The 25,872-nt window shown below is 63.3% G+C and overlaps 1 protein-coding gene across 1 annotated transcript; it reads right to left on the minus strand.

Annotated features, from left to right (window-relative positions):
- Window positions 1–947: 947 nt before the first annotated feature.
- MYO15A (myosin XVA) lies at window positions 948–24,837 on the minus strand. Its single transcript, XM_068147385.1, has 63 exons — window positions 21,189–24,837; window positions 20,169–20,251; window positions 19,890–19,953; window positions 19,675–19,784; window positions 19,359–19,433; window positions 19,056–19,146; window positions 18,491–18,594; window positions 17,951–18,014; window positions 17,754–17,867; window positions 17,440–17,601; window positions 17,232–17,345; window positions 17,066–17,124; window positions 16,622–16,745; window positions 16,437–16,532; window positions 16,215–16,346; window positions 15,663–15,788; window positions 15,411–15,488; window positions 14,882–15,036; window positions 14,700–14,745; window positions 14,451–14,575; window positions 14,091–14,208; window positions 13,838–14,013; window positions 13,684–13,768; window positions 13,356–13,409; window positions 13,108–13,189; window positions 12,888–13,018; window positions 12,103–12,198; window positions 11,777–12,012; window positions 11,179–11,357; window positions 11,011–11,083; window positions 10,635–10,826; window positions 10,408–10,502; window positions 10,215–10,306; window positions 10,003–10,120; window positions 9,800–9,840; window positions 9,617–9,680; window positions 9,368–9,506; window positions 8,857–8,947; window positions 8,677–8,773; window positions 8,297–8,418; window positions 8,126–8,185; window positions 7,950–8,025; window positions 7,709–7,824; window positions 7,505–7,623; window positions 7,280–7,421; window positions 6,925–7,036; window positions 6,701–6,775; window positions 6,091–6,296; window positions 5,885–6,018; window positions 5,755–5,806; window positions 5,551–5,623; window positions 5,275–5,348; window positions 5,107–5,189; window positions 4,783–4,913; window positions 4,548–4,642; window positions 4,085–4,162; window positions 3,738–3,834; window positions 3,503–3,663; window positions 3,267–3,400; window positions 3,059–3,192; window positions 1,678–1,811; window positions 1,259–1,399; window positions 948–1,177 (listed from the first exon to the last, which is right to left on the minus strand). Exons 1-63 carry the CDS (start codon window positions 24,753–24,755, stop codon window positions 1,076–1,078), a joined length of 10,299 nt encoding a protein of 3,432 aa, XP_068003486.1. The 5' UTR covers window positions 24,756–24,837; the 3' UTR covers window positions 948–1,075.
- Window positions 24,838–25,872: the final 1,035 nt, after the last annotated feature.

A 25,872-nucleotide genomic window follows, 5' to 3' on the forward strand; every position in this document is an offset into this window, starting at 1 on the left:
GTGGACGCCACACTCACGGCTTCGCCCGCGGACAATGCTGCCAGTGCCGGCGGCGGCGCTCACGCGGCGGCCAGGCCTGGCACATGCCCAACGGCGGCCCCGGCGCTGCACGGCGCCCTGCCCGCTCCCGTCGCCGCGGTACTGCCCATAACGGGAGTCGGGAACGCGGAAATAGGTGGAGAGGGCCCAACCCGGCCCGGCCCGGTCCGGGGGGGGCGGAGACAGCGACCGGTTGTGTCGCGCGGCCCTTCCCGCGGCGTGCTACGTCACCAGGAGCCAGCCCGACATCCCGGATCGCCGCGGGGCCGCCCCCCCAGAGCGCCCCGCCCCGCCGCGCACGCGCCACCGCGGCCGCCGCCACCGCCCCCCCTCCCGGCCCCGCCCCTTCGCACGCACGTACGTACGGCTGCTCCGCCCCGGCCCGGCCCCCGCCGCCACTTCCGCCCGCCGCCCCGCGCCGTAACGGCTACCGGCAGCGCCGCCATGCCCCGCCTGCCGGCTCGGCACTGATTGGTCGAAGTAGCAGGCGCGAGCGGCCCGAGCCGGCGGCTCATTGGGCGGGCGGCGCGGGGGCCTCACGAGTGAAAAGTTGGGGTGTCCGCTGGGGTGCCTGTGGGCACGCAGCAAGGGCGCGACTGCCCCCTGGCGGGCAGGAGGAGCGAGACAGCTGGCGAGGGAGGGGGGCACCCGGGGGAGCTGCGATCCCGACACCGGGCAACCGCCGGGACTGCCGGCGGCGGAGCGAGGGACATGGCTGGGGGAGGCTGGTGCGTGGGGGAAAGGGACCCGCGGGACCATGGGGAGAGGGAGACGCGAGAGAAACTGAGGGAACCGGGGAGACTGAGGACTGGGGATGCAGGAAACTGAGGCACGAGGAGGGGAGAACTGGGGCAGCCCTCCGCAGCACTGAGCGCAGCACAAAACCATGGATGCCGAGTCAGTCCGGGCTCATGGCTGTGTATAAAACCCCAAGTACAACAGCGAGGGGACAGGGGGGGCGGTGGCTGCCCGGCAGGGGACATCCTGGGATCCTCTGTCGCCGGTGGCAGGGGTCCATGGCGGGGTCCCGGTGGGCTCAGAGCAGAGTGATCTCACTGGGCGGCAGCGTAAGCCTCTTCTCCCGAGCGCCCAGCAGCATCTCCATGTGCGCGGCCACCACACGGCACAGCTCCAGACCCTGCCAAGGGGGACGTGCTGTATCACCACCCAGGAAATCCCAGCAGGACACCCCCAGAATCCCCCCCAGAGTGTCCCCTACCTGCTCCAGCTGGAGCTGGGTGATGCTCTGCGCCAGGAGGTCACCCAGTGTGATCTCCACATAGGGGGAGCTGGACCCGGCTGTGGGTCGCTGTGTCCGTGTTGACTGAATCTCCTTCAGTGAGAACTTGGCTATGGGCTCCTGGAGGGGGATGGGTGGGGAAGAGGGTCCACATACCCCGGGAACACCAGTAAGGGGACTGAGGACCAGAGTAGCTGCTGATGAGAGCAGTATGGGGGCCAGCTATGCAGCCCCACTGCACAGGTGGCCTGCTGGGGCCAGACCTGGGCATCCCGTCCCCTGCAGAGAGGGACATCACCTCTCATCTGCCATCACATCTCCTGGGGCCACCTGGCTCTGTCCCTGCAGAAAGAGCAGGGCAAACACGGTACCCACAGGACCATGAGCCCCCCACCTACATGGGTGTCCTTGCTGAGGAAGGTGAGGCCGTTCTGGTTGACAGCCAGGATGCAGGGTGAGACGATGGCATTGTTGCTGCAGCTCTGGATGTAGAAGAAGGATGAGCCAAACATGGGGTAGGCACTCAGCAGCCCTGCAGGGTGGGGGACAAGGTCATGAACATTGAAATTATTCCAGAATCCCAAGGAACAAGTGATGGGACAAGAGCAAATGGCTTCCAGTTGTGCCAGGGCTGGTTTAGGTTAGACATGAGGAACAATTTCTTCCCTGGAAGGGTTGTCAAGCCCTGGCTCAGGCTACCCAGAGCAGTGGAGGAGTCTCCATCCCTGGAGGGATTGAAGAGCCATGGATGTGTGGTGCTGAGGGATGTGGTTTAACAGTGACCTGGCAGTGCTGGGTTAAAGGTTGGATTTGATGATCTGAAAGAGCTCTTCAACCAAACCAATTCTGATTCTAGATCATACAGAATCACACAGAATCAACCAGGCTGGAAGAGACCTCACCCAACCCTATCTAATCAACCAGAGCGTGGCACTGAGGGCCTCACCCAGGCTTTTCTTAAACACCTCCAGGGATGCTGACCCATCTTGCTGGCCCTGCAGCACCCCAGGCTTTGGGCCAGGCCATTAGGGTTCTCCCCACAGAGATGCCACTCAGCAGCAGCATATCCCAGCCAGCATCTCATCTTTGTTGACATCACATCCCTGGCAGCATCGCCTCCTGGGCAGCACCACATCCTCAGCAGCTTTGCATCCTCATTAGCATTCTGTCCTCATTAGGAGGACACAATCAGCATCACATCCCCAGCACCATCGCCCCTCCAGCAGCATCCTGTGAATTTGACTATGCACAGAACCAACCAGGTTGGAAGAGACATCCAAGATCATCAAGTCCAACTGATCACCCAACCCTGACTAATCAACCAGACCATGGCACTGAGTGCCTCATCCAGGCTTTTCTTAAATGCCTCCAGGGACATTGACTCCACCACCTCCCTGGGCAGCCAGTTCCAAAGGGAAATCTCTCTGTCTGTAGAGAACTTCATTCTAAGATCAAGCCTAAATTTCACCTGCACAGCTTGAGACTGTGTCCTCTTGTTCTGGTGCTGGTTGCCTGGGAGAAGAGACCAACCCCCACCTGGCTACAACCTCCCTGCAGGTAGTTGTAGAGAGCAATGAGGTCTCCCCTGAGCCTCCTCCAGGCTAAACAACCCCAGCTCCCTCAGCCTCTCCTCCCTGGGCTGTGCTCCAGACCCCTCACCAGCAGCATCACATCCCCAGCAGCAGCACATCCTCATTAGCACTCTGTCCTCATTAGCACTGCATCCCCAGCAGCATCACCTCCCTGTTCCCATCACCTGCCCACCCTGTGCCCACTCACCCAGGAACTGTGCCCTGGCCTGGTGGGCACTGAGGGCCTGGGCTTGCTGCATGTGCTGGGTCACCATGTGGAGCCAGGACTGGGCTTTCAGCAGGCGGAAGAGCTGCGGGGGGATGTAGTCCTGCATCTCCCTCCTGCAAGGAGCCCGAGGTCAGCGCTGGCCAGCGGGTCCCACCCCCCATGGGACGTCCCCCACCGCGGGCCATACGTGGTGGGGGGGTGGTAGTGGTCCTTGGCTCGGTGCTGGAGGGCAGCCAGCTTGGCCACGTGTGGGAAGTGCTGCTCTGCTGGCCTCGCCGGCGGCAGGACGGTGAAGAGCCCCTTGAGGTAGTCAGGGAGAACCTGGGAGGGGACGGAACACAGCCACACGGCTTGGGGCCAGGGCACGCTTCGAGGGCGTGGTGTGGAGGCGGTGCCAGGGGTAGCCTGGCAGGGTGGCCAGACCTGGTTGTAGTGGACGGTGACGTAGAGCTCGTTGTCGAACTTGAGGGGCTGGCTCCAGACCACACGGCGGCACCAGAAGGTGTAGTTGCTGTCCCTGCGCTCCGTCTCGGCGGCCACGTCCAGGACGTATTCGCGGCGGGTCAGCGGCCGCACGCTCTGCCCTGTGCCACCCAGGAAGCTTCAGCGTGCCCACCACCTGTGTGGCACGGCCACCCTGGCCCCACCAACCCCTCACCTCTCTCGGTCACCACAAAGAGGATGTACTCGTCGAGAGCCTCGGGCTGCTGCAGCCCCATCTCGCAGCACAGCTCCTCGATCACATCCAGAGCCACCTGGGCATGGGGACGGGCAGCTGGGGCGATGCCACATCCCCGTGCTACTCTCAGGGCCACTAACTGGTCCTGCATTGGGCCTCGTGCCATGTAACACCACCCCCCACCCCCACCAAGAAGAGGGGTCTCCCTTTCCCAGAGAACAAAGTCCCCAACTCAGGGGCAAGGCATCTGCACCCTCAGAGTGCCTGCAGCCAGGGGGTCACCAGGAGCCAGGGGTACACCAAATCTGTTGACCCCTCCAACTCACCGAGCAGGTCTTGATCTTGAGGTGCCTCTCGATGCCTCCAGGCAGGAGGAAGAGCTGGCGCTTGGCACTGCGCCCGGCCTGCGCGGTAGGGACACGCTGGGGTGCGGCAGGGGCTGCCTGCTCACAGCAACACCCCAAAGGACACCCCAGCTCCCCAAACTATTCCATGGGGATCATCCTGCATCTTGCTCATCCTGCCTGGGTGACCCATAGTCCCCCCACCCCACGTGCACAGAGCTGCTTCTCCACTGGGATACCCCTGAAAGGGACCCCCAAAGCTATGCCCCTGGAGAGCAGATCCCCCAAAAGAGCACAGACCCACCCCCAGCAGGGGGCCATCAGCTCAGCCCCATGGCAATGTTCCAAGCCCATGGGGTGGGGATCCAAAACCTCCAGGGGGAATCTCAAGCTGGCATCAGACCTGCCCTGTGCCCTGTAGGCACCCAGAAGCACTCAGCCTCACCACCATGGCCCTCAGCTCCATGCTGCTGGGGAAGAGGCTGCGGCCTCCGAACTGGAAGGTTTTCCGCAGGTTTTGCTCACAGGCTTTGGCGATGCCTGGCGGGGACAGAGAGCAGGGTGAGGGACGGGGCTGAGCCAGGATGGGGCTGAGCCGGGATGTTGGCTCTGCTAAAGCACCTCTGGCTCCTGGTGTGACCGTGGTGGGTGACCTTCCCCACCCTGCACCCAGCACCCACCCTGGAAAGGCAGCTCCGGGCGGCTGCTGGCGTTCTGCAGGAAGGTGAGGAGGAAGGGCCGGAGCACCTCGGAGCACTTGTAGTAGGCAGCAAGGATGTAGAGGAGCCTCCAGCCCTTCTGGCAGCTGTCCCTGCCAGGAAGAGCCAGGGCTAAGCACCCATCACGGCAGGGAGCAATGCAGCCTGCTTCAAGGGTGGGGTCCCTAGGTCTCCCTCCACCTTTGAGCAGCTCAGCTCAGCCCAGCCAGGGACACAACTGTCCCTGGTGCCAGCCTCTGGTACCCCGGCTGGAGCGGGCAGTGTGGGGTCAGTGCAGGGACTCACGGCTTGGAGCTGGTGTTGTTGGTGACCTGCTTGATGACCTGGCAGTACAGCTCGTCCCGCAGCACCTCGTGCTCTGCACACAGCTGGGGGACAGGCACAGCTGCCACCCGGCTGCCACCCTCCTGCCCAGGCCACCCCCAGGACTCAGCGCCCCAGGGGGGGATTTACCTTGAGGATGGTGCAGATGGTGTCCAGCTCCGTGTGCCCCCGTGGAGGGTAGTCACCCATGAACTTCATCACAGCTGGGGACAGCAAAGCCACAGGTGAGCCAGCTCAGCCTGTCCCCTCCCCAAGGACATGCTCCTTTGACTTGGGGCAACATCTGGGCACAGGGGCAATGGGACCAGAGAAGCTGAAGACCACCAGGACCACCCCAACTGCCTTCTCCAAAGGTGGGGATTGCTGTAGGGCAGGGGGACAAGGTGCTTGTGCCCCTCCACCTACCCTGGAATGCCTCAGTGGCCAGCTTGCTGATGCCACCATCCACAAATTCAATGAGCGACTCCTGGATAGGGATCTGAAGGGGGAGAGGGTCAGCTTCCAGGGACATCCAGAGGGATGGGATGGAGGTGGAAGGGGAGATCCTGAGCATACCAGGACCCTGGGGGGCAGGGCAGAGGCACCCCAAAGGAACTTTGTTCTCCATACCTTGGTGAACGTCAACATCTCCAGCACTTTGTCCTTGGTCCCGCAGGAGTCCCTGCAGGAGGGACAAGGGGACAAGTGGGCAGGGGCATCCCTGCCACGGGGTGTCCCTCTCCCACTGCTGGACACTCACATGGCCCCGTGCCGTGCCACACGGAAATACTGCTGGGCGAAGGCCAGCATGGGGCAGGTGCCTGCTCCCACTGCCAGCTGCTCACCACCAGCTCCCTCCGGACCCTCCGCCAAGGTGGTGCTGGAAGAGGACACCTGCAGAGCGGGGCAATGGGCACTGGGCACAGCTGGCCCCACGCTGGCAACAGCCCCAGAGCCAGCACCCACCTCGGTTTTCCGGTCCAGCTGCTGGGCCACGGCGGTGGAGGCCACGGCCGCAGCCACGGCCGCCGAAGCTGCCACCTTGCCCTGCTTGTCCCTGGGCTCCTCCTTCCTCTCCGCGGGCAAATGGACGAAGTCAGGAGCTGCCACGGGCTGCACAAACTCACTGGGGAAGAGCCCTGACCTGCCATGGATGGCCCCGAACTTCCACCCTGCACCAGGCAGAGGGTGGGGATGGTCCCAGGCTGACAGTCCTGGGCGTCCCCCCCAAACAAGCATCTGTCCTGCCCCAGCATCCCAAGCAGGCTCAGGGGGAGGAGTCTGGCTGTGGATTTGGGGTGGAAATGGCTGCAGTTTGGCATTGCTTGAGGTGAAGGCACAGCCCAGAGAGCAAAAAGCCCTCTGTCTGCAGCAGTGTGGGGCAGCACCCAGTGCCACCCAGGGTGGGAACTGCAGGGCAGCATCCTCCTGCATTGGGTCTATGCCAAAACGAGCCCAAACCATCCTGCTGAGTGGTGAGGGGGGCAGGATCCCACCTGTTGCCCCAGCAGGAGGGGACACAGCTCAGGGTAGTGTACACACACTGGGGACACAAGAGGGACAGTGTGGCACTCACCAAAATCCTGGGTGCCTGTCTTCAGCTCCTCCAGGTACATCACCTTCTTGCGGACCACGCAGCCATAGTAGTGGTCTGTGAGGACATCACGGGGCCATGGGGCATCACAGGATGTAAGGCCAGGGCATGGGGATCTCTGAGGCCAGTGAAGCCACCAGTCCCGCCATCCCTGTGCCCCTCACTTGAAGGGTTTTGGGCAGGGGGGACTGTGGAGTGCTGTTCACCTCTCTCATGATGCTTCAGTGGCTGCAGGTGAATGATGTCCCCTTTGTGGAAGCTGAGCTGCCTCCTGTCCTCTGGGCTGTAGTTCCTCACAGCCACCACGTACTGGGAGTCCTGGACACAAGGGGGACTGGCACAGTTTGTGCACCCACGCACTCCCACACCCCAAGCAGCACAGGGACTTCAAGCACCCCGCAGCCACTGGACCGCTCCAGGCTGTCTCTCTTCAACTCCTCCTCACCCCAGGCATGGTCCCATTTACAGGGTGCCCTCCACTGCCTACCCCCAACCCTGCCAAACGTGGACACACAGGCGGAGTCCAGCCTCCAGGACATGTCCCAAGCAGCCCCCCCACACCTTCCTGAGCTCTGTGATGAAGTGGTCGACCATGGCCTTGACCTGGGGGGCTTTGGGGGAGAAGAGGATGAGCTTCTCGCTGCGTAGGTTGAACTCCAGCATGTTCCTGGACGGGGTGGTCACGAACAGCACGTCGGTGTAGCTGGGGCAGGGTGAGGGCAGGCTGAAACACACAACACTCACAGCACCCATCCCAGCCCCACCACCTGGGCTCCTCGCCCCTACCTGTATGCCCGCAGCACCCGCAGCTGCTCCCCGGCAACGTTGGTGCCCTTCACCAGCCGCAGCAGCTTGACGCCAGTGTGGGACACGGCCAGAATCTGCACGCCTGTGCCCACGCTGCCCTGTGGGCCAGGACACTGCCTCAGCTAGGGGGACACAAGGCAGTGGTGCCCCTCACATGGACCTGCTCTGTGGCCAGACCCTCACCGTGGCAGGGAAGAGGCGAGAGAAATAAACCTCACAGCCGTCCCTGGCCGCGGCGATGATCTCCCTCTTGACACTCTCAGTGGCCACGGGGCTGAAAGAGTCCAGTTTGTTTTCAGCTGTGGGGAGAAATATCCCCTGGTGAGTGTCTAGGAGTGGCTGGGGGTGTGAGACCCTCTGATTTGGGCCCCTCCAAGGTGTGAGGCACAGCCTAGGAGTAGCAGGACACAGGGATGCAGGGTACCAAAGAGGGATTTCAGGCGGAGCCTCTCCTCCTGGCTGATCCGGATGCAGGTGTCGGAGAGGGTGTCACTGAAGATCTGGAGAAGGGGAAGGAGCAGTGGGGCAGCCAGGGCAGGGAAGATACCCCAGCTCCTGGGGCACCTTCAGAGGGGCTCTGGGGCTAGCTTGGTGCCTTACCTGCCGGAAGATGAGGTCAAGCAGCAGTGGGTTGTTGATGCTGTCCTTGGGGTAGAAAACCTGCCAGGAGGGAAAGCGGTGTGGCACCCCCAGCACCACCCACTCCACAGGGCCCTGGCTCATCAAAGAGCACTGTGACAGCCTCCTGTCCCCGTGTGCCCCACCCCACACCTCTTTGCGGATGTAGATTCTCCAGGGCACGTTGTGGTAGGTGTAGAAGTCCTCGCTGCAGCTCCGGTGCAGCTGGGTCTGGACCTGCTGGCCCTCGGCTGGCAGCTCCCGGGAGACAGAGACTGCAAAGGGACAGGAGGCCCTGCGTGTCCCTGGGGAGGGGACCACCAACAGCCCCTCCCCATGCCGGGAAACTGAGGCACGAGGGGGCCAGCAGTGGGGCAGGGAGGGTTTAGCAGGGCACAAAGGCTGTCCTATGAGGATGCTCTGCGGCTGAATATGCTCCTGGCTGCATTAAGCACCACCCAGTGCCAGCTGGGAGGAAGAGGTACCCCACTCTCCTCTGGCCACCCCAATGCCACAGTGCTGCCATGTGATACCTGGGGGCCTCGTGGCTGCCAGATGCCCTGACGGTGCTCGCAGCTGGTACCTGCTGCTGGTGACCGGCTTCACTGTGGCCACCAGCTCCTTGGGCCCCTGCAAGCAGAGAGCATGCTGTGGCCAGGGCTGGTGGCTCCCCCAAGCCTGGCATGGGGGACATGTGGTGGCTGCATTCGTACCCCAGCTGCTGGCACCTGGGCTGACGAGAGCTGCTCCTTCAGTATCTGCATGGCTTCCTCATGGGGGTCCAGCTTCTTCCCAAAGAGCTTGCTGCAGAGACAGCACCACACATCACCTGCAACACCCTGGCATCATCTCTACCCTGGCATCACTTCCATCCTGACATTGCCTGGACCCCCAGCATCACCTGCACCCCAGCATCATCTACACACTGGCATTGGCATTGCCTGTATCCCAGAATCACACAGGTTGGAAGGGACCCCAAGGATCGTGTGGATGAACCTTCCCCCTGACACCACCTGCCCCACAGCATCACCTGTACCCTGGTATCACCTGCACCTTGTCCTCTCCTGCATGCTGGCATCACCTGCACCCCTGCATCATCTACACCCCAGCATCCTCCTCACCCTGGCATCTCCTGCATCCTGGCACCGCCTGCACCCTGGCATCAGGGCTGGCACCTGCAGAGAAGAGATGCCTGCGGCGCTGCCTGAGGGCTGGGGTGGGTACCTGGGGGGCTGGGAGCCGCGTGGGGCAGGCTGGCACTGCCGGATGATGTTGCGGATGTCATGCGTGGGCCGCGGGAAGTGCTCCGAGTTGAGCCGGGAATTCCGCACCAGCTCGCCCGGCCACTGCCGGCCCACGGGCGCTGCGGGGCCAAGCACGTGGATGTGGGGCCTGGCCGCTGCCCCCACACCTTGGGCACAGTTTGGTGCCACCAGCCCCCAGTGCCACCTCCTGGCACTGGGGACCCCTTACCAGGTTTCTGCGAGTAGGGCCGGGGCTGGGCGGGGCGCGCCGGTGTCCGCTCCGCTGCTCTGCCCTGCAAGGGTCACCGCGCCGTGAGCACCCGGCCCCCGCTAGCTGCCCCCACATCCCGGGGGAGCTGCGCCACAGCAGAGGCTGGGCAGGGCTTGGGCCTCCCGGTCCTGCCCCACTGACCAGGGACTGAGGTGGCTGCGGGGACGGGGCTGGCTCTGCACCTATGAGAGCAAAGGGGGAGAGCTCAGCATCCTGCAGCCCCACACTGGCGCTGGGTGCAGGATGCTGGGTACCGGGGTGTCCCTCACACCAAGGACCAAGGATCAGGTTGGGAAAACAAGGCAGGGAGCTAGGTTGGGCTGCAGGATGCTCAGGGCTCTCACCCCTTGGCTGACGTGTGTCCGGGGGGGCGCTCCGCTGGGTGGCACCACCACTGCCCCCACCTCCCACGCCGCCTCCTCCTTTCATCCTCTGTGAGATGGCAGCTGGCTTCTCCAGCTCCTGGGGGACAGGCATCAGGGGATGCAGGCCAAGCCACCTATACCCCCAAAATGCTGGACCCCCTCTGCCTCGGGCAGTGGATTGCTCCTCTCACCCCATTGCCATAGGAGAGCACAGGGTCAAAGAGGCTGTCCAGGTATCGGTCCAGACCCTTCTGGGTGCGTGGCTCTCCAAATTCCCCCTCTGCTGGAAGACAAGGAGGGATGAGCTGTGGTGGTGGGGCCTCACCAGCATGGCAGAGCTTCACCAGCAGCAGCTCCAGGGGGTTGTGTGGGATGATGCCCTACCGTGGGGGTGATAGGGCTCGGTGGATGGCAGCGTGGGGGCTTTCACAGCTGGGGGAGGAGGCACTTCATCCAAATCAAAACCATGTCCCAGCATCCTGAGGAGAGGACATCCTCACTGAACACCCAGTGTGAGCCAGATTCCCTCCCAGGATCTCGACCCATGCCTCTGCCAGCACCCCTCCAGCCTAGTGCTGGTGCTCTCCTGCCATCCCTGCCCGGGTACCTACGCCCGGCTGTCCCTGCTGTGTCTCTCAGCCCCCTCCCTCGCGACGAGGAAGCAGGACTTCTGCTTGGGGAAGCCTCGCAGCAGCTCCAGGTCGGAGATGAGGTCCAGGACATAGTCGTGGCCAGCCAGCTCAGCCCACTGGGCACCTGCCTTCATGGCCACAGTCCAGCCACGCCAGCCCTCCACCAGCCCCCTGCCAACAGCAGGATGCTGAGGATGGGCATAGGCTGGCAGTGATGCCCTGGCTCTGCAGGCACACCCTGCCCATAAGGTGGGGATTCCAGCTTCCAGATCTTGGGGTCACCCAAAATGGCCCCAGTGTGCTGCTGTGCCCCACGCTTGAGCGCTGGGTGGGAGGGTGTCAGGCTGATGGGTACCTGTGCTTCAGGACATCCCCCGCCAGGTCCTCGCCTGTGCTCCAGGAGTGGACAGGGCAGGAGAACTGGTCACCTGGGGAGGGACAGGCGGCGACTGTCACGGGCAGGAGTGGCAGGGTGGCCAAACTGGGACTGAGCCTCGCTCCCTCTGTGCCCCCAGCCCCGCACCATTGAAGCAGTGGAGGTCCAGTGCCATGCTGGCTTGCCGCCGGTTCGCCGTCCACTCCAGCAGCGAGGGCGGGAAGGTGCGGGCGGCGGCGGTGCCCAGCTGTGAGCGTGCCATGGCCTGCATCAGCTTGCGCTGGCACACCGGCTTGTAGCCAGCAAAGGCGTAGTCAGAGACAAACCTGCGGGGAAGAGAGGATGCTGCAGGAGGAAGCCGGGCAACATCCCTGGCACATGCCAGGCTGGCACTGTAGAAGGACTGAGAGTATCCCTGGAAGGATCTGGGCAGTATCTTGGGCGTGTGTGCCAGGCTGGGCCCAGGAACCATGGAGGGACCTCAAAGCATCCTAGCAGGATCTGGGCAGCATCCTTGGCATATCTACCAAGACAGCCCAAGGGATCCTGGAGAAATTTGAGCACAGTCCCTGGGTATGTGTGCCAGGCTGGCCCAAATGGAACTGGAGGGGCCCGGTAGGACCTGGACAGCATCCTCAGACACACATGCCAGGCAGTGTGCCCCAGCAGCATCCCCAGACACGAGTGCCAGGCTATCCCCGAGGTTCCCAGCCATTCCCAGCCCCAGCCCCCAGCCCCGGCTCACTTGAGCAGGTACTTGTCGAAGGCAGCAGAGGGGGCAAAGGCACTGAGGCAGGCGGCCAGCAGCAGCCAGCCCCGCTCCTCGTTGTTGACGTTGGTGTTACGCCAGACCTGGTTGGCAGCTTGTGCCAGGAGCTCGTCCCGCAGCCCTGGCACTGACAGCCCCTTCTGCACGATGTAGTTGCCAAAGAGGGTCTCCTGTGCGCCGCCCAGCCCTGGGTCCCCCATGAACCGCAGGATCTGCGATGGGGACAGCAAGGTCCTCCCTCCAGCCCTGGGCATGGAGCAGGTAGAGGACCAGGGTGCTGGGCCCTGTGCCATCTCACCTACCAGCTGGAAGACGCTGAGTGCCTCATGGCACAGATCCTCATCCAGCCGGGTGAGTGGGGCCGTCAGCGGGGCTGTCAGCATCCCGAACGCTGGTTCCTGTGGTCACACCAGCACCCGTGGCTACCTGGGCCCCTGGGACAGCCTCAGGCCATGAGGAACCAGCCCTATAGTCCTGAGCATGGTGTTGATGCTGGATGGGGACTATGGGGCTGCAAAAGGGTTGGGGGGCAGGATGGGGCAGTGGGGAAGGGATGGGGGTCAGGCTGTGCTGGCAGCACCAGAGATGCAGGCACCTGCAGAGCAGAATCCAGCCCCAGTGCCCTCCAGGATGCCAGGGACTGGGAAACACATGGCAAAAACAGAGGGTGAAGAGGAGGAGGAAGGGAACAAAGCGACCAGAGCTGGGGCTGGGGTCCCGGGAGCAAAGCGACCTGGTGTCCCGCCCCAGCGTTTTCGGATCTACCCCGCGTCGGGCGTCCAGCAGGGCTCGGCGGGTCTCTCTCCAACAACCTCAGCGGGGTTCCCCCGGCTTCTGGAGACGACAGGAACCCGCGGAGAGGGAGGGAGGCGGCAGCCAGCTCCCTGCAGCACCACAGCCACCCCGCGTCCAGCCCCTCTCACACCCCATGGCACCCCCGGGGCCGAAGCCGGGGCAGAGCCCGGTGGGAGGGTGTGGATGGGGAGCCGCGGCAGGGACCCTGAACCTAACCATGCAGCCACGAGCGGGGTGCCGAGGACTCCCCAAAACCTGGGCCACGGTGGCTGGGCCGCGGTGCCCACCTTACCTGGAAGTGGACCCGCACGTACTTGGCCATGGGGTAGTCGTTGATGTCGAGCGGGAGGGTGAGCTGCGAGTCGGGTATCAGCGGCGGCGGCGGCACGAGAACCACGCAGCCGTCGTTCACCCCCCGGGAGGCTACGGCACAGCGGGCAGCTACGGCATGACCGTGGGGACGGGGACAAGGGGCTGGGAGTGATGCTGGTAGCCGTGCAGGACCTGCTCACCTACAGCAGCCTCCAGCAGCCCCATCAGCTCTGCTGGGATCTCCAGGTGGGTGACGTCCACCACCTCTCTCCTTGTCAGCTCCTGCCGGCGCAGCGCAGGGTCGCACCCCCTCACCACACTGCTCTCTGCCCCAGCACCCGCGGGTGCCTTGGCTGGCAGCACGGGGATGGGCGAGCACATGGCAGGGAAGAGAGGAGAGTGACAGGGTGTGGGCTCCCACCAGTACCACCCCGCTCCCCCCTCTTACCTGCTTCACCCTCTCCTTCTCCTCCTCTGCCCGCCGGCGGGCATCCTCCTTCCTCTGCAAGCAGAGCAGCCACACTGAGCCCCCCCACTGGGAGGGAGACCTGGAGGCAGCAGGACTTCTCTGGGCTGCTCCTGCCTCCCCCTGCCCTGCCCAGCATCGCCAGGTTTTCACCCCAAAGAGGTGACACGGGGCACGGAAGAGATGATGGGGATGAGGTCTGGTGGGGCTCAGGGGCTTGGCGTGCTTCTCTGCAGACCCATCACTGAGCATGCAGCAGGGTGGGAGTGGGCACCCTGGACCCCTCTGGTGTGTGCCAGCCCCACCTCACCTTGAGGTACCGCCGACGGTTCACGTAGATGTGCACCAGCGACCTGAACTTGATGAGCGTGCGCCGCATGCGCCGGTACCGCTGCCTGCAGGAGGGCACCTGTCATCCTCTGCCACCCACCACTGGCCACCCACCACCTCCCTAGGACCCCCACCTGGCTAGGTAGCCCCGCGCCCGGGTCTGCAGGAGGACGATCTTCCGGCGGAGGGAGCGGAAGCGTCGCTTGATGAAGAAGGTGCGGGCGTAGCGCTGGAGCGTGAGCGCGGCCAGGTGGTGGGCACGGGACCGCTTGCCCTCCAGCGCCTGGTACAGCTGCTCCTTCAGGAAGAGCTGGGAAGCGGGACGACACCGTGAGCCCCCCCGCCTCAGCCGTCCTCTCCCATGGCATCGCCTGCCCAGGGTGGTACCTTGGTGACGCCGACATAGTACATGCCGGGGTCGACGGGGCAGAGATTCCTCAGCATCTCCACGCAGTTGGCCCCGTTGGGAATGATGCTGGACCACATGTCAACAAGGCAGCGGTACCTGGGCGAGCCCACGGCACCGTCACTGCGTGGGACCCCACCAGCACTGCACAGCCCCTCCCCGTGGCACCACTGCTGGGGAAGCAGCTTCTCCCGGTGCTGTGCACCAGAGCAGGGAGTTCCCAATGGGGCAAACACAGGAGAAAATGCTGCCCCCCAAAACACCCACGAGCTCTGTGCCCTCTCCTCACCAAGATGTGCCCTCTCCTCACCTCTCCTCCCAACCCACAGGCCCCCAGGCACCTGTCTATGAAGACGAGGAAGGGGATCCGGATGGGGAAGCCTTCCTTGCGGATGCGGATGGTCTCTAGGATCCCTGAGTACCGCAGCTGGCTGCTGACCAGGTCAGCCTCGAAGAGCCCTGGCTCCTGGTGAGGAGATGGAGGGAAGTGTTTCATGGCCATGCAGGCAGACACCTGCCCACCATGCTCCCTCTGCCAGTGAGGGTTGGCAACACAGCCACGGGCAGCAGAGCCCCAGGCCAGCTCTCACCTTCTTGTTGTTGGGTTTGATGCAGCGCACGAAGAAAGGGTTGCACCTACATTGGAGAGATGCCACTAGCCACAGGGCACAGGGGACAAAGCCAGCCTGGCCACCCCAGGCATGGCTCCAGCTGTCACCCTGCTCCCACCAGCCCAGGGTATGGCCTGGCTGCCCACCCTGCCCATCCTGACCTCTCCATCTTTTCCACCAGCTCCAGGAGCGACTGCTGGAACCGGGCTGCCACGGTGGGGGCCTTGTACCGCCGGGTCCTGGTGCTGCTCCTCCTGACCAGGCTCCTCTGCCGGGCCAAAACCTGGGCATGGCCGAAGAAGAGGTTGGCCACCACCTTGGGGAGACAGAAAGGGTTAGGGAGAAGGAAGATGCCCAGGATGGTACAGCAGTCCTGGCTTCTCTTCCCAGCCCTGAGCAAGTGGAATTCTCTATTTGCAGCTGGATTCCCCAGATGGAGATGGCAATGGGGATGTGGAAGCACAAGAGCAGCCCACATGCCCACTTGTGCCAATGCTCCAGGGTCAAAGCCCAGTGGACCTCACAGGAAGAGAGCACAGAGTGGAAATGGAGGCATCCTCTGCTCCTTGTTCTCCTGGGCTTCAGCAGCCACAGGGGAACATGCTTGAGGACATGAAAAGCATCAAGTATGGATGGGAGCTATCCATGTCTGGTGCCCCCCAGCAGAAGTGAGATCAGGCAGGGCCCTACCTTGGTCCTGCTGCTGAGGAACAGGTCCAGCACATCCTGACGGACCTGGTCATAGTTTTTATCCAAGAACTTGTGAACCTGGCAAAGAGAAAAACCTTCTGGTGTAAAGTCTGATGGTATGGCATGGGGAGGAGAGCAGCTCCAGGCTGGGATAGGAGTTCCCCAGCCAGACCCTCTGATGCAGGATCAACCCCATAAACCTCCTCTTTCACCCTCCTTAAAACACTAGGTGGATGTCTCATTGCCACATACCTGGTAGGTCACCTTCCCTGCATAGTGCTTGATGGTGAACTCAGGGAGGGGCATCTTTGGCTTGGTGTACAGGGGGTTTGTCCCATGGTGGTAATGACACTTCTGGAGGAAGGTGTGGTCGGTGGCCTAGGGATGGATGTGGATGTGAGACCTGGGCCAGGCAGTTCAGCAGCCCCAGAGGTGCAGGCACTGGGATGGGGATGCCTGGACAACTGGCCAGACCCTGTTCTCAGCTCTACCACCCAGCAGCTGTATGGCCATGGGCATCTGCTGCTCTGTGCCTCAGTTTCCCATCAACAGAGAAGGTACAACCACCCTTCCCTCTTTTACAAGGCATCTAGGAAGTGATTCCTACAAAAACAAGTCTCTTGGGGGAAGCTGCACCAGCCTGGGACCTGCTGGAGCTTGTCCAGCCTGGAGAAACACAGGGGCTCTCCCAGGTTGTCCAGGACAGCCCAGGGTCAGAGCAGGCCTGGGCCAGAGCATCACCCTGGGCACGACGAACATTTGGTGCTGTCATCCTCCTCATCCCAATACTGGGCAGCCTCTCACCTGGGGGAAGCAGCTCTGGTCATCGAGGATGCGGAGGATGCCGTAGGGCTTCTGGGAGATGAGGTCGATGCAGGGCAGGTTGTCACTGAAGGGGATCTCCTTCCACTCAATCTGCTCCCGGATGTACTCCTCCTGTGAGGCCAGCACTCAGTTAGCTGCACATTCCCAGCCCCACAGCAGTGCTTGGTACAGGACAGAGCCCAGCACCACTCCCTAGCCCACCTGCTCCTCCTGGAAAACGATCTTGTTGAAGAAGAACTGCAGGTACTCGTTGGCATAGTTGATGCATAGTTGCTCAAAGCTATTGAAGCTGAGGTCCTGCAAGAAGAAGAGGTCCTAGAACTTGAGACCCCACAGCCCTAGGTGCTGGCAGATGCAGGGATGGAGCTGGGATGGATCCTGCTCACCTCAAAGCCATAGATGTCCAGGATGGCGATGGAGAGGGCCTCCTGCCGTGGGTACACCAGCTTGTTGATGCGGTCTGTGAGCCAGCCAAAGAGCAGGGAGTAGAGGGTCTTGGCAATAGCATCCCTGGAAAGGGGTGAGACAAGCAAAGCCCTGGAGTTCCAGCATGGTATAGCATGGCACACATCCCCCCCACCAGAGCCAGAACCCATCACAGCCCTGCACTGTGAACAGAGCATCCTTCCCACCAGAGCCAGAACCCATCACAGCCAGAATCCACTGCAGCCAGAAGCCATCACAGCCACACACTGTGATCAGGGCAGCCTTTGAGGCTTCAGTTTTAACCACCCAAGAGTCTTATCTGTGCCTGGTATCTCATCTTTCACCCTGCCCCTGAGGACTGGGGACCAGACACCCACCACTGTACAGCCCCCACTTCCCTCTACCTGGCATCCACAGCACTTTCAACAGTCAGGGGGGTAAAAATCTTCTCCCGTTGCGTTTCCTGTTTGAGGAGCATGAAACCAGTGGTGAGATGGAGCTTTAGCAACGCTGCTGTGGCCTCCAGGCACTGGGAACCCTTCTCCCTGTCTGTAGCCCCTCTGCACTCACCGTCACCTTGAAGGTGATGGCTTTCTGGAGGCCCTCCGGGGACACCTGCAGCAGCTCAGCCACAGTCAGGATCTCGGAGGCGCTCACCACGGTGGCAATCTCCTGGCAGTCTGTCTGTGGGACACGGGGGGTGGGGGAGGGGCTGTGGTGCCACCCAATCCACTGCACCCCAAACCAGGCCCAAAGAGCATGGCTTGGCTTGGGGTACCTCATATTTTTCAAAGTAGACGTTGCCCAAGTGGAGAACAGAGGAGAGGATCCTGAAGATGCTGTTCTGCTCCTCCACAGTGAAGCTCAGCACCTCCATGGTGTTGAGCAGCCGATGGAAGTCCTCCGCATCGTCCTTGCCCGGAATCTCACAGTTCCCACCCTGGAACGATCCCCATCGGTGCCATCAGTGTGTACCCAGGGGCGCTGGGAGGACACCCTGGCCTGAGCACCCTTCCCCATCCGCAGGTGGTTTCCAGGAGGGCTCAGGCTCCCGGCACGCAGCCGAGGGGAGGCCGGCAGGCGCCGGGCTACCTGGTTCAGGTAGTAGTAGGTCTCGGCGCCTTGCAGGAAGTAGCGCTGGCGCTGCTGGGCGGGCAGCCCCGCCAGCATCTCGTAGAAGATGTGGTAGTTGCGCTCAGTCTTGGCCTAGAGAGCAGAGGACTGAGCTGGGGTGGTGAAGGGGGCAGCGTGGTGGGGGGCAGAGCTGAGGACCCCCCCTCACCACCCACCTGGAAGACCACACGGGACTTCTCCAGCAGGTACTGCGAGGTTATGGCACCGCAGATCAGGCCACTGCAGGGGTGAGATTGGGCACCTGGTTGGCAACCTGGGCAAGGGCTGGGGCTGTGCCACCCCCACAATGCCTATTCCTGTCCCAGTGATGCCCTTAGCAGGAAGGACCCCTGGTGCTTCTCACCATGGATGCATGGCCAGGCAGAGGTGCCCACACCCAGCTCCTAAGCAAGGGCTGGAGCTGCTGAACCCCAGGGTAATGCAGAGACAGAGACCAGGAGCAGGCAGGGTGCTAGCCAGGGCACAGCATCCCTGCCCCTACCCCAGAGACAGCAAACACTGCAGGGTCCTCAGGTAACATTGCCTTTGCTCCACCAAAGTTTGTCCCCACAAGTCTCCCCATGGCTGTTTCACTTCAGAACCAAGGGGCAAGGAGAGTGAGACTGGGAGCTGGGTTGGGCAGCCCTGGGACAGGGGAGGGGACACACAGAGTGGGTGAGGACCAGCACCTGTGGGCATTGCTCAGCATTACTTACTCGTCCAGGAAGATTTCCACGAACTTCCCAAACCTGCTGGAATTGTCATTCCTCACAGTCTTGGCATTGCCAAAGGATTCCAGCAGGGGGGTCGCCTCCAGAATCTGCCGTGGCAATGGGGAGAGCCAAGGAGTCAGCTTGGACACTCCAGCACCACACAGGCAGTCCCCCTGACAGGGAGACTCCCTTCACGACATTACCACCCATGCCACCCTCATTGCCACCTCCTGCCACACACAGACACCCATGGGTGCCAAAATTCAAAGTGTGTGCCACAGCCAGATGGCACAAGGATGCTGGAGGGCACAAGAACTCCATGCACATGCAAGCACCAAGCTTCTGCCCCCTGTGCCCCTGTGGCTGGGGTGACATGACAGAGATGCCACCGTGATGCCACCCTTGACTGTCCCAGCCCACATATCCCTCTCAGTACCTCTATCTGCCATGGCCCGAGGGGAAGCATGAGGACAAGGAGAGAGTGTGAGCAGGGGATGGAGAGTTGTGCAGCATGTTGGGACAAATGCCCTAGGGGAAGGGGAGGGATGTCCCCAGGGCAGCAGCCTACCTGTGGGGCACTGCTGCGTTTCTGGCTGACGGCTGCCAGGAAGCGCAGGATCAGCTTGGTGGCTTCAGTCTTCCCTGAGCCACTCTCCCCACTGAAACACAGGGCAGGGACATAGCCAGGGCCATCACCAGCTGAGCAGGCAACATGTGCCACCCCAAACACACCTAGCACCCCATCCCCAGAGACACCCACCAGCCCCATGGCTGGGCCAGGCTGGCAGCAGCACCCTGCCACCAGCAATTAGGTCAGTGGCGAGTAGGGGCTGTCCTGGGGGGGCCACACCTGAGGCCAGCCACGTCTCACCTGATGACAATGCACTGGTTGTGTTTGGCATCCATCACTTTGGAGTAGGCGACGCTGGCGATGGCAAAGAGGTGCCTGGGGAGGGGGGAAGGAGAGGTGGGGTGGGGGGAAGGAGAGGTGGGGTGGGGAGGCTACACCGTAGGGGCACAGGGCTGCTCATTTCACCCCCAGCATCACTGCACCACACCAACATCTTGTGGCTGAGGGTCCCTGGGGGTCTGGGACTGCCTGAGAGGTGCTGTAGGACCCAGGGGTGGGTGATGGTGTGTGGGTGGGACGACCCTGCCCCCTCAAGCTGTGACACCCCAGTACTCACGGGGGGTTCTCGCCCAGGGCTCTGCTTTCGTACTGCAGCACCTGCTCGGTGCCGTAGATGTTGTACAGCCGGTAGGGGTTCACCGACACCAGGATGCTGCCGATGTAGGTCTGTGGGAGTGGGAGGTTTGGGGCTGTAAGCTCTTGGAAGGCCATGACTGCCCTGAAGACCCTGACTCAGGGCACCTGAGGGATGCCAGCCACCCCTAAGCTTACATAGATGAGCTGCCGCTCGAAGCGCGTCCGGATGTTGCTGAGCACTGCGGCCTCCTGGAGGTCCCTGTCACGGAGCAGAGGCTGCGTTAGGGGGCAGCAGGGGGACAGGAGACGGCTGCCACCCCTGAGCCTGTCCCCAGCACCTCCGGCCCTGGGAGGCTGAAGAGGTCCCCATGTTCAGATGGGATGGGAGCAGTGGGGGGCACAGAGGTGTTGCAGCCTCATCAGGTCCTGTGGTGCTGGGTCACAGTGGGTGGTGAAAGGGATGGGGACACTCACTCCAGCTGGGTCATGTCCTCCAGCCCATCCTCTTCTTTTGGCTCATGGTACCGCATGACGGGCAGGCTGCACAGTGACTGCATCTGCAGGGAGCAATCCAGCCAGCTTCATCAAGGCAGGGCAGTGCCAACACCTTCCAACATCCCACCCAACCACCACTGCCACCCCAAACCCACAATCTGTGTCTCCAAACCAGAGCTCACAGCCAGGGATCTTGGGCAAGCATGACAGGTCCCCTGGCAAGTGTCATTTATCAGGGAAAGCAGCAGGGGCTGGAAATAAGGATATGGAGCCACCAAGGGGGACATGGAACTGCCAGGGTGTCCTTGGGGCCTGTCTCAGGAAAGGCTGACCCCAAAAAGCTCTGGTCCCATTTGCTGTGGGGAGGGCAAAACAGGCAAAGGTGGCTGTGCCATCCCCACTGCAACACTCCACAGGTCACCTGTACCCCCACAGGAGCTTGAAAGGAGTGGGCAATGGGGATTCCAGGGCAAGGCTGGCACGTCTGGGGGAGCTGGTAGAAGGGGTCTGTGGTGGAGGCCATGGGGCTGGAGGCTGCTCCTCACAGCCATGCACAGAGGTGGCACCGAGCGGGTGGCACACAGGAGCCCAAGCTGGCAGGCAGCCAGGCGGTGGGCAGGAAAGCAGACACCTGCCAGGTCAGCATGCCACCTGCGCCTGCCCCTGCCACAGATCAGGTCTCAGCATTTCCATACACCAGAGTCAAGTGTCCCCAAAGGGGCCATGCATGGGGGGAACACACAACGGGCTGCCACCCTCCCCCTACAGCCTGCTCCCCAAAGCAATTCCCCTCCCCAGCACTCAGTGCACCCACAGCCACTTACCCCCCACCGTGAGCACTGCACACCCCCCAGCACTGGCAGCTTTGTGCCCCAGTGAGCCAGCAGCCATCCCCAGCATGCCATCCCCAATGTGCCATCCCCATCCCTCCAGCTGCTGTCTCGCCCCCCAGCTCTGTCCCATCACTGCCACCCACGGTGATCTCCCCGCTGGCATTACCTTGCTGCGCCAGGGCTCTTTGGTGCCCAGGTACCTGTCCGCCCAGGGGTGCCTGTCCCGCCAGGCACTGCTCGCTGGCGAGCGCTGGCACAAGTACCGGCTGATGTCGACTCCTCTCTGGCTCGCCCACCGCCGGCTGCCACGCTGGGTGGGCTGCCGGAGAAGACCCTGCTCGGTCGTCCAGGTGTCGGGCATCTCCCGCACCCGCACGACGTGCTGCTTGGACCAGTGCTGCTTGTACATGCGGGACGCCCTCCGGAAGGAGCCCAACCTCTGCACCTGCGGCGTCACCACCGCGTAGCGTCCCGCGCCCTCCTCCCCGGCCACCCCGTCACCCTCCATGGCCTCCACAGGACCCAGGGCACGGATGCTGGGGCGGGGGGCAGCTGGAGAGCCGGGGGCTCGGCTGTGGGGTGCTGGGAAAGCGGCACGGCGCTGCGGTGAGGGGCTGCGGTTGCCGCGTCGGATCGAGGAGAGGATGGGGCGCCCGGTGTCAGCCCAGCCCCGGCGCCCCGCCGGTGGGCTCGGGGGTCTGCGGGTGCTCCCGTCCCGTAGGGAGGGGCGTGGGGGTGAGGAGGGCGAGCGGGTGGAGGGATGGCGGGTGGGTGGTGAGGGTGGAGGGGCTTTGGCAGAGGCCATGCTCCCCACAATCAGCGAAGCCAAGGATTTCCCCACGGAGCGCCTCAGGGAGGGGCTGCGTCCCCCCGTTTCGGCTGGAGATGGCCTCGCCGCGGGGGAGTGCGGGGTCATCCCAGCAAGGGGCTTCCCGATGCGCTGGATGAAGGTTTTGGGCGTGCCAGGAGCAGAGCTAGGCGGAGGGGGCACTCCGGTGGGACCCCGCGAGGCACCCTGCCAGGGGGACAGCTCCTCATCCCACGAGGGACCAGGGTGGCCAAGGCGACGGCTGCCAGGGCGCGATGCCGGTGTCAGGAAGGGGTTCCTCTGTAATGGCTTCACTGCCTTGGTGGGGGGCTCGGGAAGCCGGGGCCAGGCCTGAGGGAGTGGCAGCCCGGGGGGGCTGCTCCGCCGTGATGGCCGCGGAGAAAAGGGTCTCCCTGACCCTGATGTGGGCACCCCTAAACGCCTGCCCACCGGCCCCGCCGAGCGGGGGGCAGCCGGTGCAGGGTTTCGTGGTTCGAGGGCAAACCGCTGGAAGCTGTCCCCGAGGGAGGGGGATCGCCGCAGCCCCTCGCCCCGCATGCTGCCGGGGCGCTGCCGGGCTGGCGGCGGCGACGAGGAGCGGCCAGGGTTGGCGAAGGGGTTACGGAGCGATGGTTGCCGGGGAGGTGGGGAGGGGTCCCTGGCTGGAGATGCTCTTGGCTGGGGGTCGCGGCCAGAGCGTCTGTAAGAGGGCTGGGGGGTGCGTAGGGGGCTGCTGGAGGGCTGGGAGAGGGAGCGCTGGAGGAATTGCCCCAAAGGGCTCCCAAACGCCCGCGCTGCCGAAACCCGGCGTCCTAGGGGTGCCGCGGGGCTGGGGGCTGCTCCCGCCCCTGGTGGCTCGTACTCATCGTAGTCATCCTCGTCATGACCAGCGGGCAGGTGGGGAGACGGCAGGAGGGGGACATCCAGGCGGTCTCTGCCAAAAAGCTTAACCTGGGGTCGGGGGAAGAGCCTGAATTTCCTGTTGAGGGAGAGCTTGGAGGAGAGCGTCTCCCGCATGCCCCGGAGGGAGGAGGGATTGAGGACGGAAAAAGGATACTCTCCCTCCTCCTCCGCCTCTTCCTCCCACTCCTCAGGCTCCTCAGCCTCAGCGATCTCCTCCAGGCCCAGGGCATAGGGGTTGCATGAGGACTGGGCGTGTGGTGCCCACCCCCCTTCGCTGTACTGGATGCGATGCTCGGGGTACCCATCTCCCAGGTACTCCCCAGCAAGGGGCTCCTCAAAGTCCTCGTAGGGGTCCCCCCCATAGCCAAAGGGCCTCGCTGCCTCCTCACCATACTCCGGGTCACTGCTGTAAGGGTCGTAGAGGGCAAGGGAGGACCTGCCCCCGAGCGGTTCCTCATCTTCGTGGTTCATGTAGCCATAGGGGTGCCCCGGGGGGTCGTCCTCCTCCCAGCCGCCCCCATAGAAGTCGTAATCCTCCTCAGTCTCATAGCCAGGGTAGTCACTGTAGGGGGTCGGCCCAGTGTCCTCGAAGCCATACCCTGCCGAGTAGGCTGGACTTTGGACGTAGCCTTCCTCCTCCTCAGAGTAGCCATTTTGGGGGCCATAGTCTCCATCCTCCTCCTCGGCATAGCCGTGCCATGGGCCGTAGGAGCCTTCCTCCTCAGCATAGCCACGCCGGGGGCCGTAGGCTCCATCTTCCTTCTTGGCGTACCCGCGGCGGGAGCCATAGGCTCCGTCCCGGCGGCCGTGGGCTCCATCCTGCTCGGCCCAGCCGTAGCGTGGCGCGGGCGGCTCCGCCGGGGCGCGCTGGGAGCCGCGGCGGGACGGGCGCCGCGCCATGCTGCCCTGCCGCTTCTGGCTCTGGCGCACGCTGCCGGGGGCCGAGAGCCTGCTGCTGACAGGGATATGCTTCATGTTGGCCCGGTGCCTGAGGATCTCGTCTTCCGCGGGGAACGGCAGCTTCCTGGCACCGATACGGGAGAGCCAGGCCGCGTCAGTCGCCCGGCCTCCTCCGGTCAGCCTCCCGCGCCGGGAGAGCACCTTCCTGGCCAGCCAGCCCGTGGCGGCGGCCGCCTTGCTCAGCACCCGCGCCCGGGGCTTGAATTTCCTCTCGGGGCGCCGTCGGAAGAGGGATTCTCCGTTCTCGGCCTCCTGCCCGCCCCGCCGCAGCAGCAAGGATGGCTTCGACGGCGGGGAGCTGGCAGCTGCCTCCTTCCGCTTCTTGCCCACCTGCTTGAAGCGAACCATCAGGTTGGAGGTGGACTTGAGCACCGCCTTGTTTTTCTTCTTCTTCTTCCTCTTGGTGCTGTGCTTCTGCAGCCCCCAGAAGAAGCGGGAGGTGTTCTTGAACTGCCCCTTCTTGGGCCGCGGCAGCCCCAGCTTCTTGAAGCCCAGGAAGAGCTTCGAGGCACTGCGGAGGTTCTGCTTCGTCCGGGCCTTTGGCGCTGGTTCCTCCTCCACTGCCTGCTCTTCCTCCTCCTCAGTGGGAACGGGCTCTGCAGGTGCTTTGGGCTGGTCCTTGGCCCCTTTCTTCTTCTTGGCATTGTTGCCTGTTAGTCCTGTTAGCAGCTTAGAGGGGCCCTTTATGTTCTTCTTGGTTGGTGCAGCATCGCTCTCGCCTTCCCCTTCCTCTGCTTCCAGCTGCACCTTCTTCCCTTGGCCTGGTTTCTTCACTACCACCCCCTTGAGCCCCCCCTTCTTTTCCTTCCCCTTCCCCTTCTTGGGCTCTTCCACAGCTGGCTCTTCTGCAGCTGGCTCCTCCACAGCTGGCTGCAGCTCCTCCTCCTTCTTTTCTTCCTCCACCACCTCTGTCTCCTCGCCCTCCTCTGCCTTCAGCAGCTCCGTATCCGAGGTCTCCTCTGACTCGGTGGGCTCCTCCTTCTTGCCCTTCTTCCCTTTCCCTTTGCCTCCCTTCCCTTTGGCCTCTGCATCCTTTTTGGGCTCCCCCTTCTTGCCAGCCATCCCAGCAGCGACAGGGACTCATGCTCTGGCCCCGCCGGGGCCCTGGGAGCTGACACCCTGCGCGGGCACAAGGCAGGTCCCAGCGCACCGTCTGGCTCCCAACCCCGCAGCCTGCCCCGGGTGGGTATTTACCTGTGCCTGGGTTTGCTGAGGCCTGTGCCCGGCTCCCTCGGCCGCTGGCAGCGCCCCCCTTGGCATGGCGCTGGGGGGCAGGACGGCAGCCCCGGCGCAGCGCGGCGGCAGCTGTCCCCTGCCTGCTGCAGCACCTTTGGCAGAGCGGTGCTGGCGCCTGGGCTCCGGCTGTAACCCAACCGGCGGGGCTCACGACGGCATCAATAATGTAAGGGACGAGCCGCTCGGCCCCGAGACGTTTCCGAAGGAGCAGGAGAGGGCCCCCACGGCGGGGAGCAGCCCCCCTCGGGGGATGCTGCAGGGGACGGCACAGAGCACCACACACAAAAAGGACCCTGGCATCTCCCACCTTCCCCATGCTCTCCTCTGGGGAATCAGCCTCTTCCTCTAGCCAGCACAGAGGGGGATGAAGCCCCGGGCCCCATTTTGTCCCATAAAGACAAACTGTGACACCAAGAGAGAGGAGACAGCTTTGCAGACCCCGAGGCACACGTGGCCCTGCCATGGGGAGCACAGCCAAGAGCACCACGGAGGAAGAACCCAACACCAGACCACATCCTGCAGCCCTGCCGGGAAGCAGAGAGGAGCCAGGAGCCCAGGGAGGTGCCCTCCATGCCCTGCCACACATGCTGTGTGTGTGTGCAGGCTGCCATGTGTGCTCACATGCAGCTGGTGAGGGGGGTTGTGTGCCACACATGTGCTCTGTGGCAGTGCCAGCAGCCTGTCTGCACACACACGTGCCCAGACTCAGGGTGACCACATCAAATGTTAATGCCAGGGCTGGATTCCTGCTGCTGCAGGCTCATGAAAGTTTCAGCAGCATTGATGGGAATTTGTGGATCACCTGCAGGTAGTGGCAGGAGCCAGGTGGGCAGTGGCAGCACCCTCTGCACTCTCTCACAGGGGGTATGGGGGGAGATCCAGGGGATGAGGAGCAGCAGCAGCATCCAGCTGTGCAGCAGCTGGGGAAACTCCAGAAGCAGCA

Source organism: Melanerpes formicivorus, unplaced genomic scaffold (assembly GCF_026170545.1).
Source record: "Melanerpes formicivorus ecotype bairdi unplaced genomic scaffold, bMelFor1.0.p_v2 SCAF_14, whole genome shotgun sequence".
Taxonomy (NCBI): domain Eukaryota; kingdom Metazoa; phylum Chordata; class Aves; order Piciformes; family Picidae; genus Melanerpes; species Melanerpes formicivorus.

What these genes read in the sequence shown, in the direction of transcription:
- MYO15A (XM_068147385.1), bottom strand. Translation starts at nt 24,755, where the DNA reads ATGGCTGGCAAGAAGGGGGAGCCCAAAAAGGATGCAGAGGCCAAAGGG. An exon ending in ACTATGTCGGCGTCACCAAG is followed by an intron (nt 14,014 to 14,090) that starts GTACCACCCTGG and finishes CCCGCTTCCCAG; the next exon opens with CTCTTCCTGAAGGAGCAGCT. An exon ending in TTGACCTCATCTTCCGGCAG is followed by an intron (nt 8,026 to 8,125) that starts GTAAGGCACCAA and finishes CCCCTTCTCCAG; the next exon opens with ATCTTCAGTGACACCCTCTC.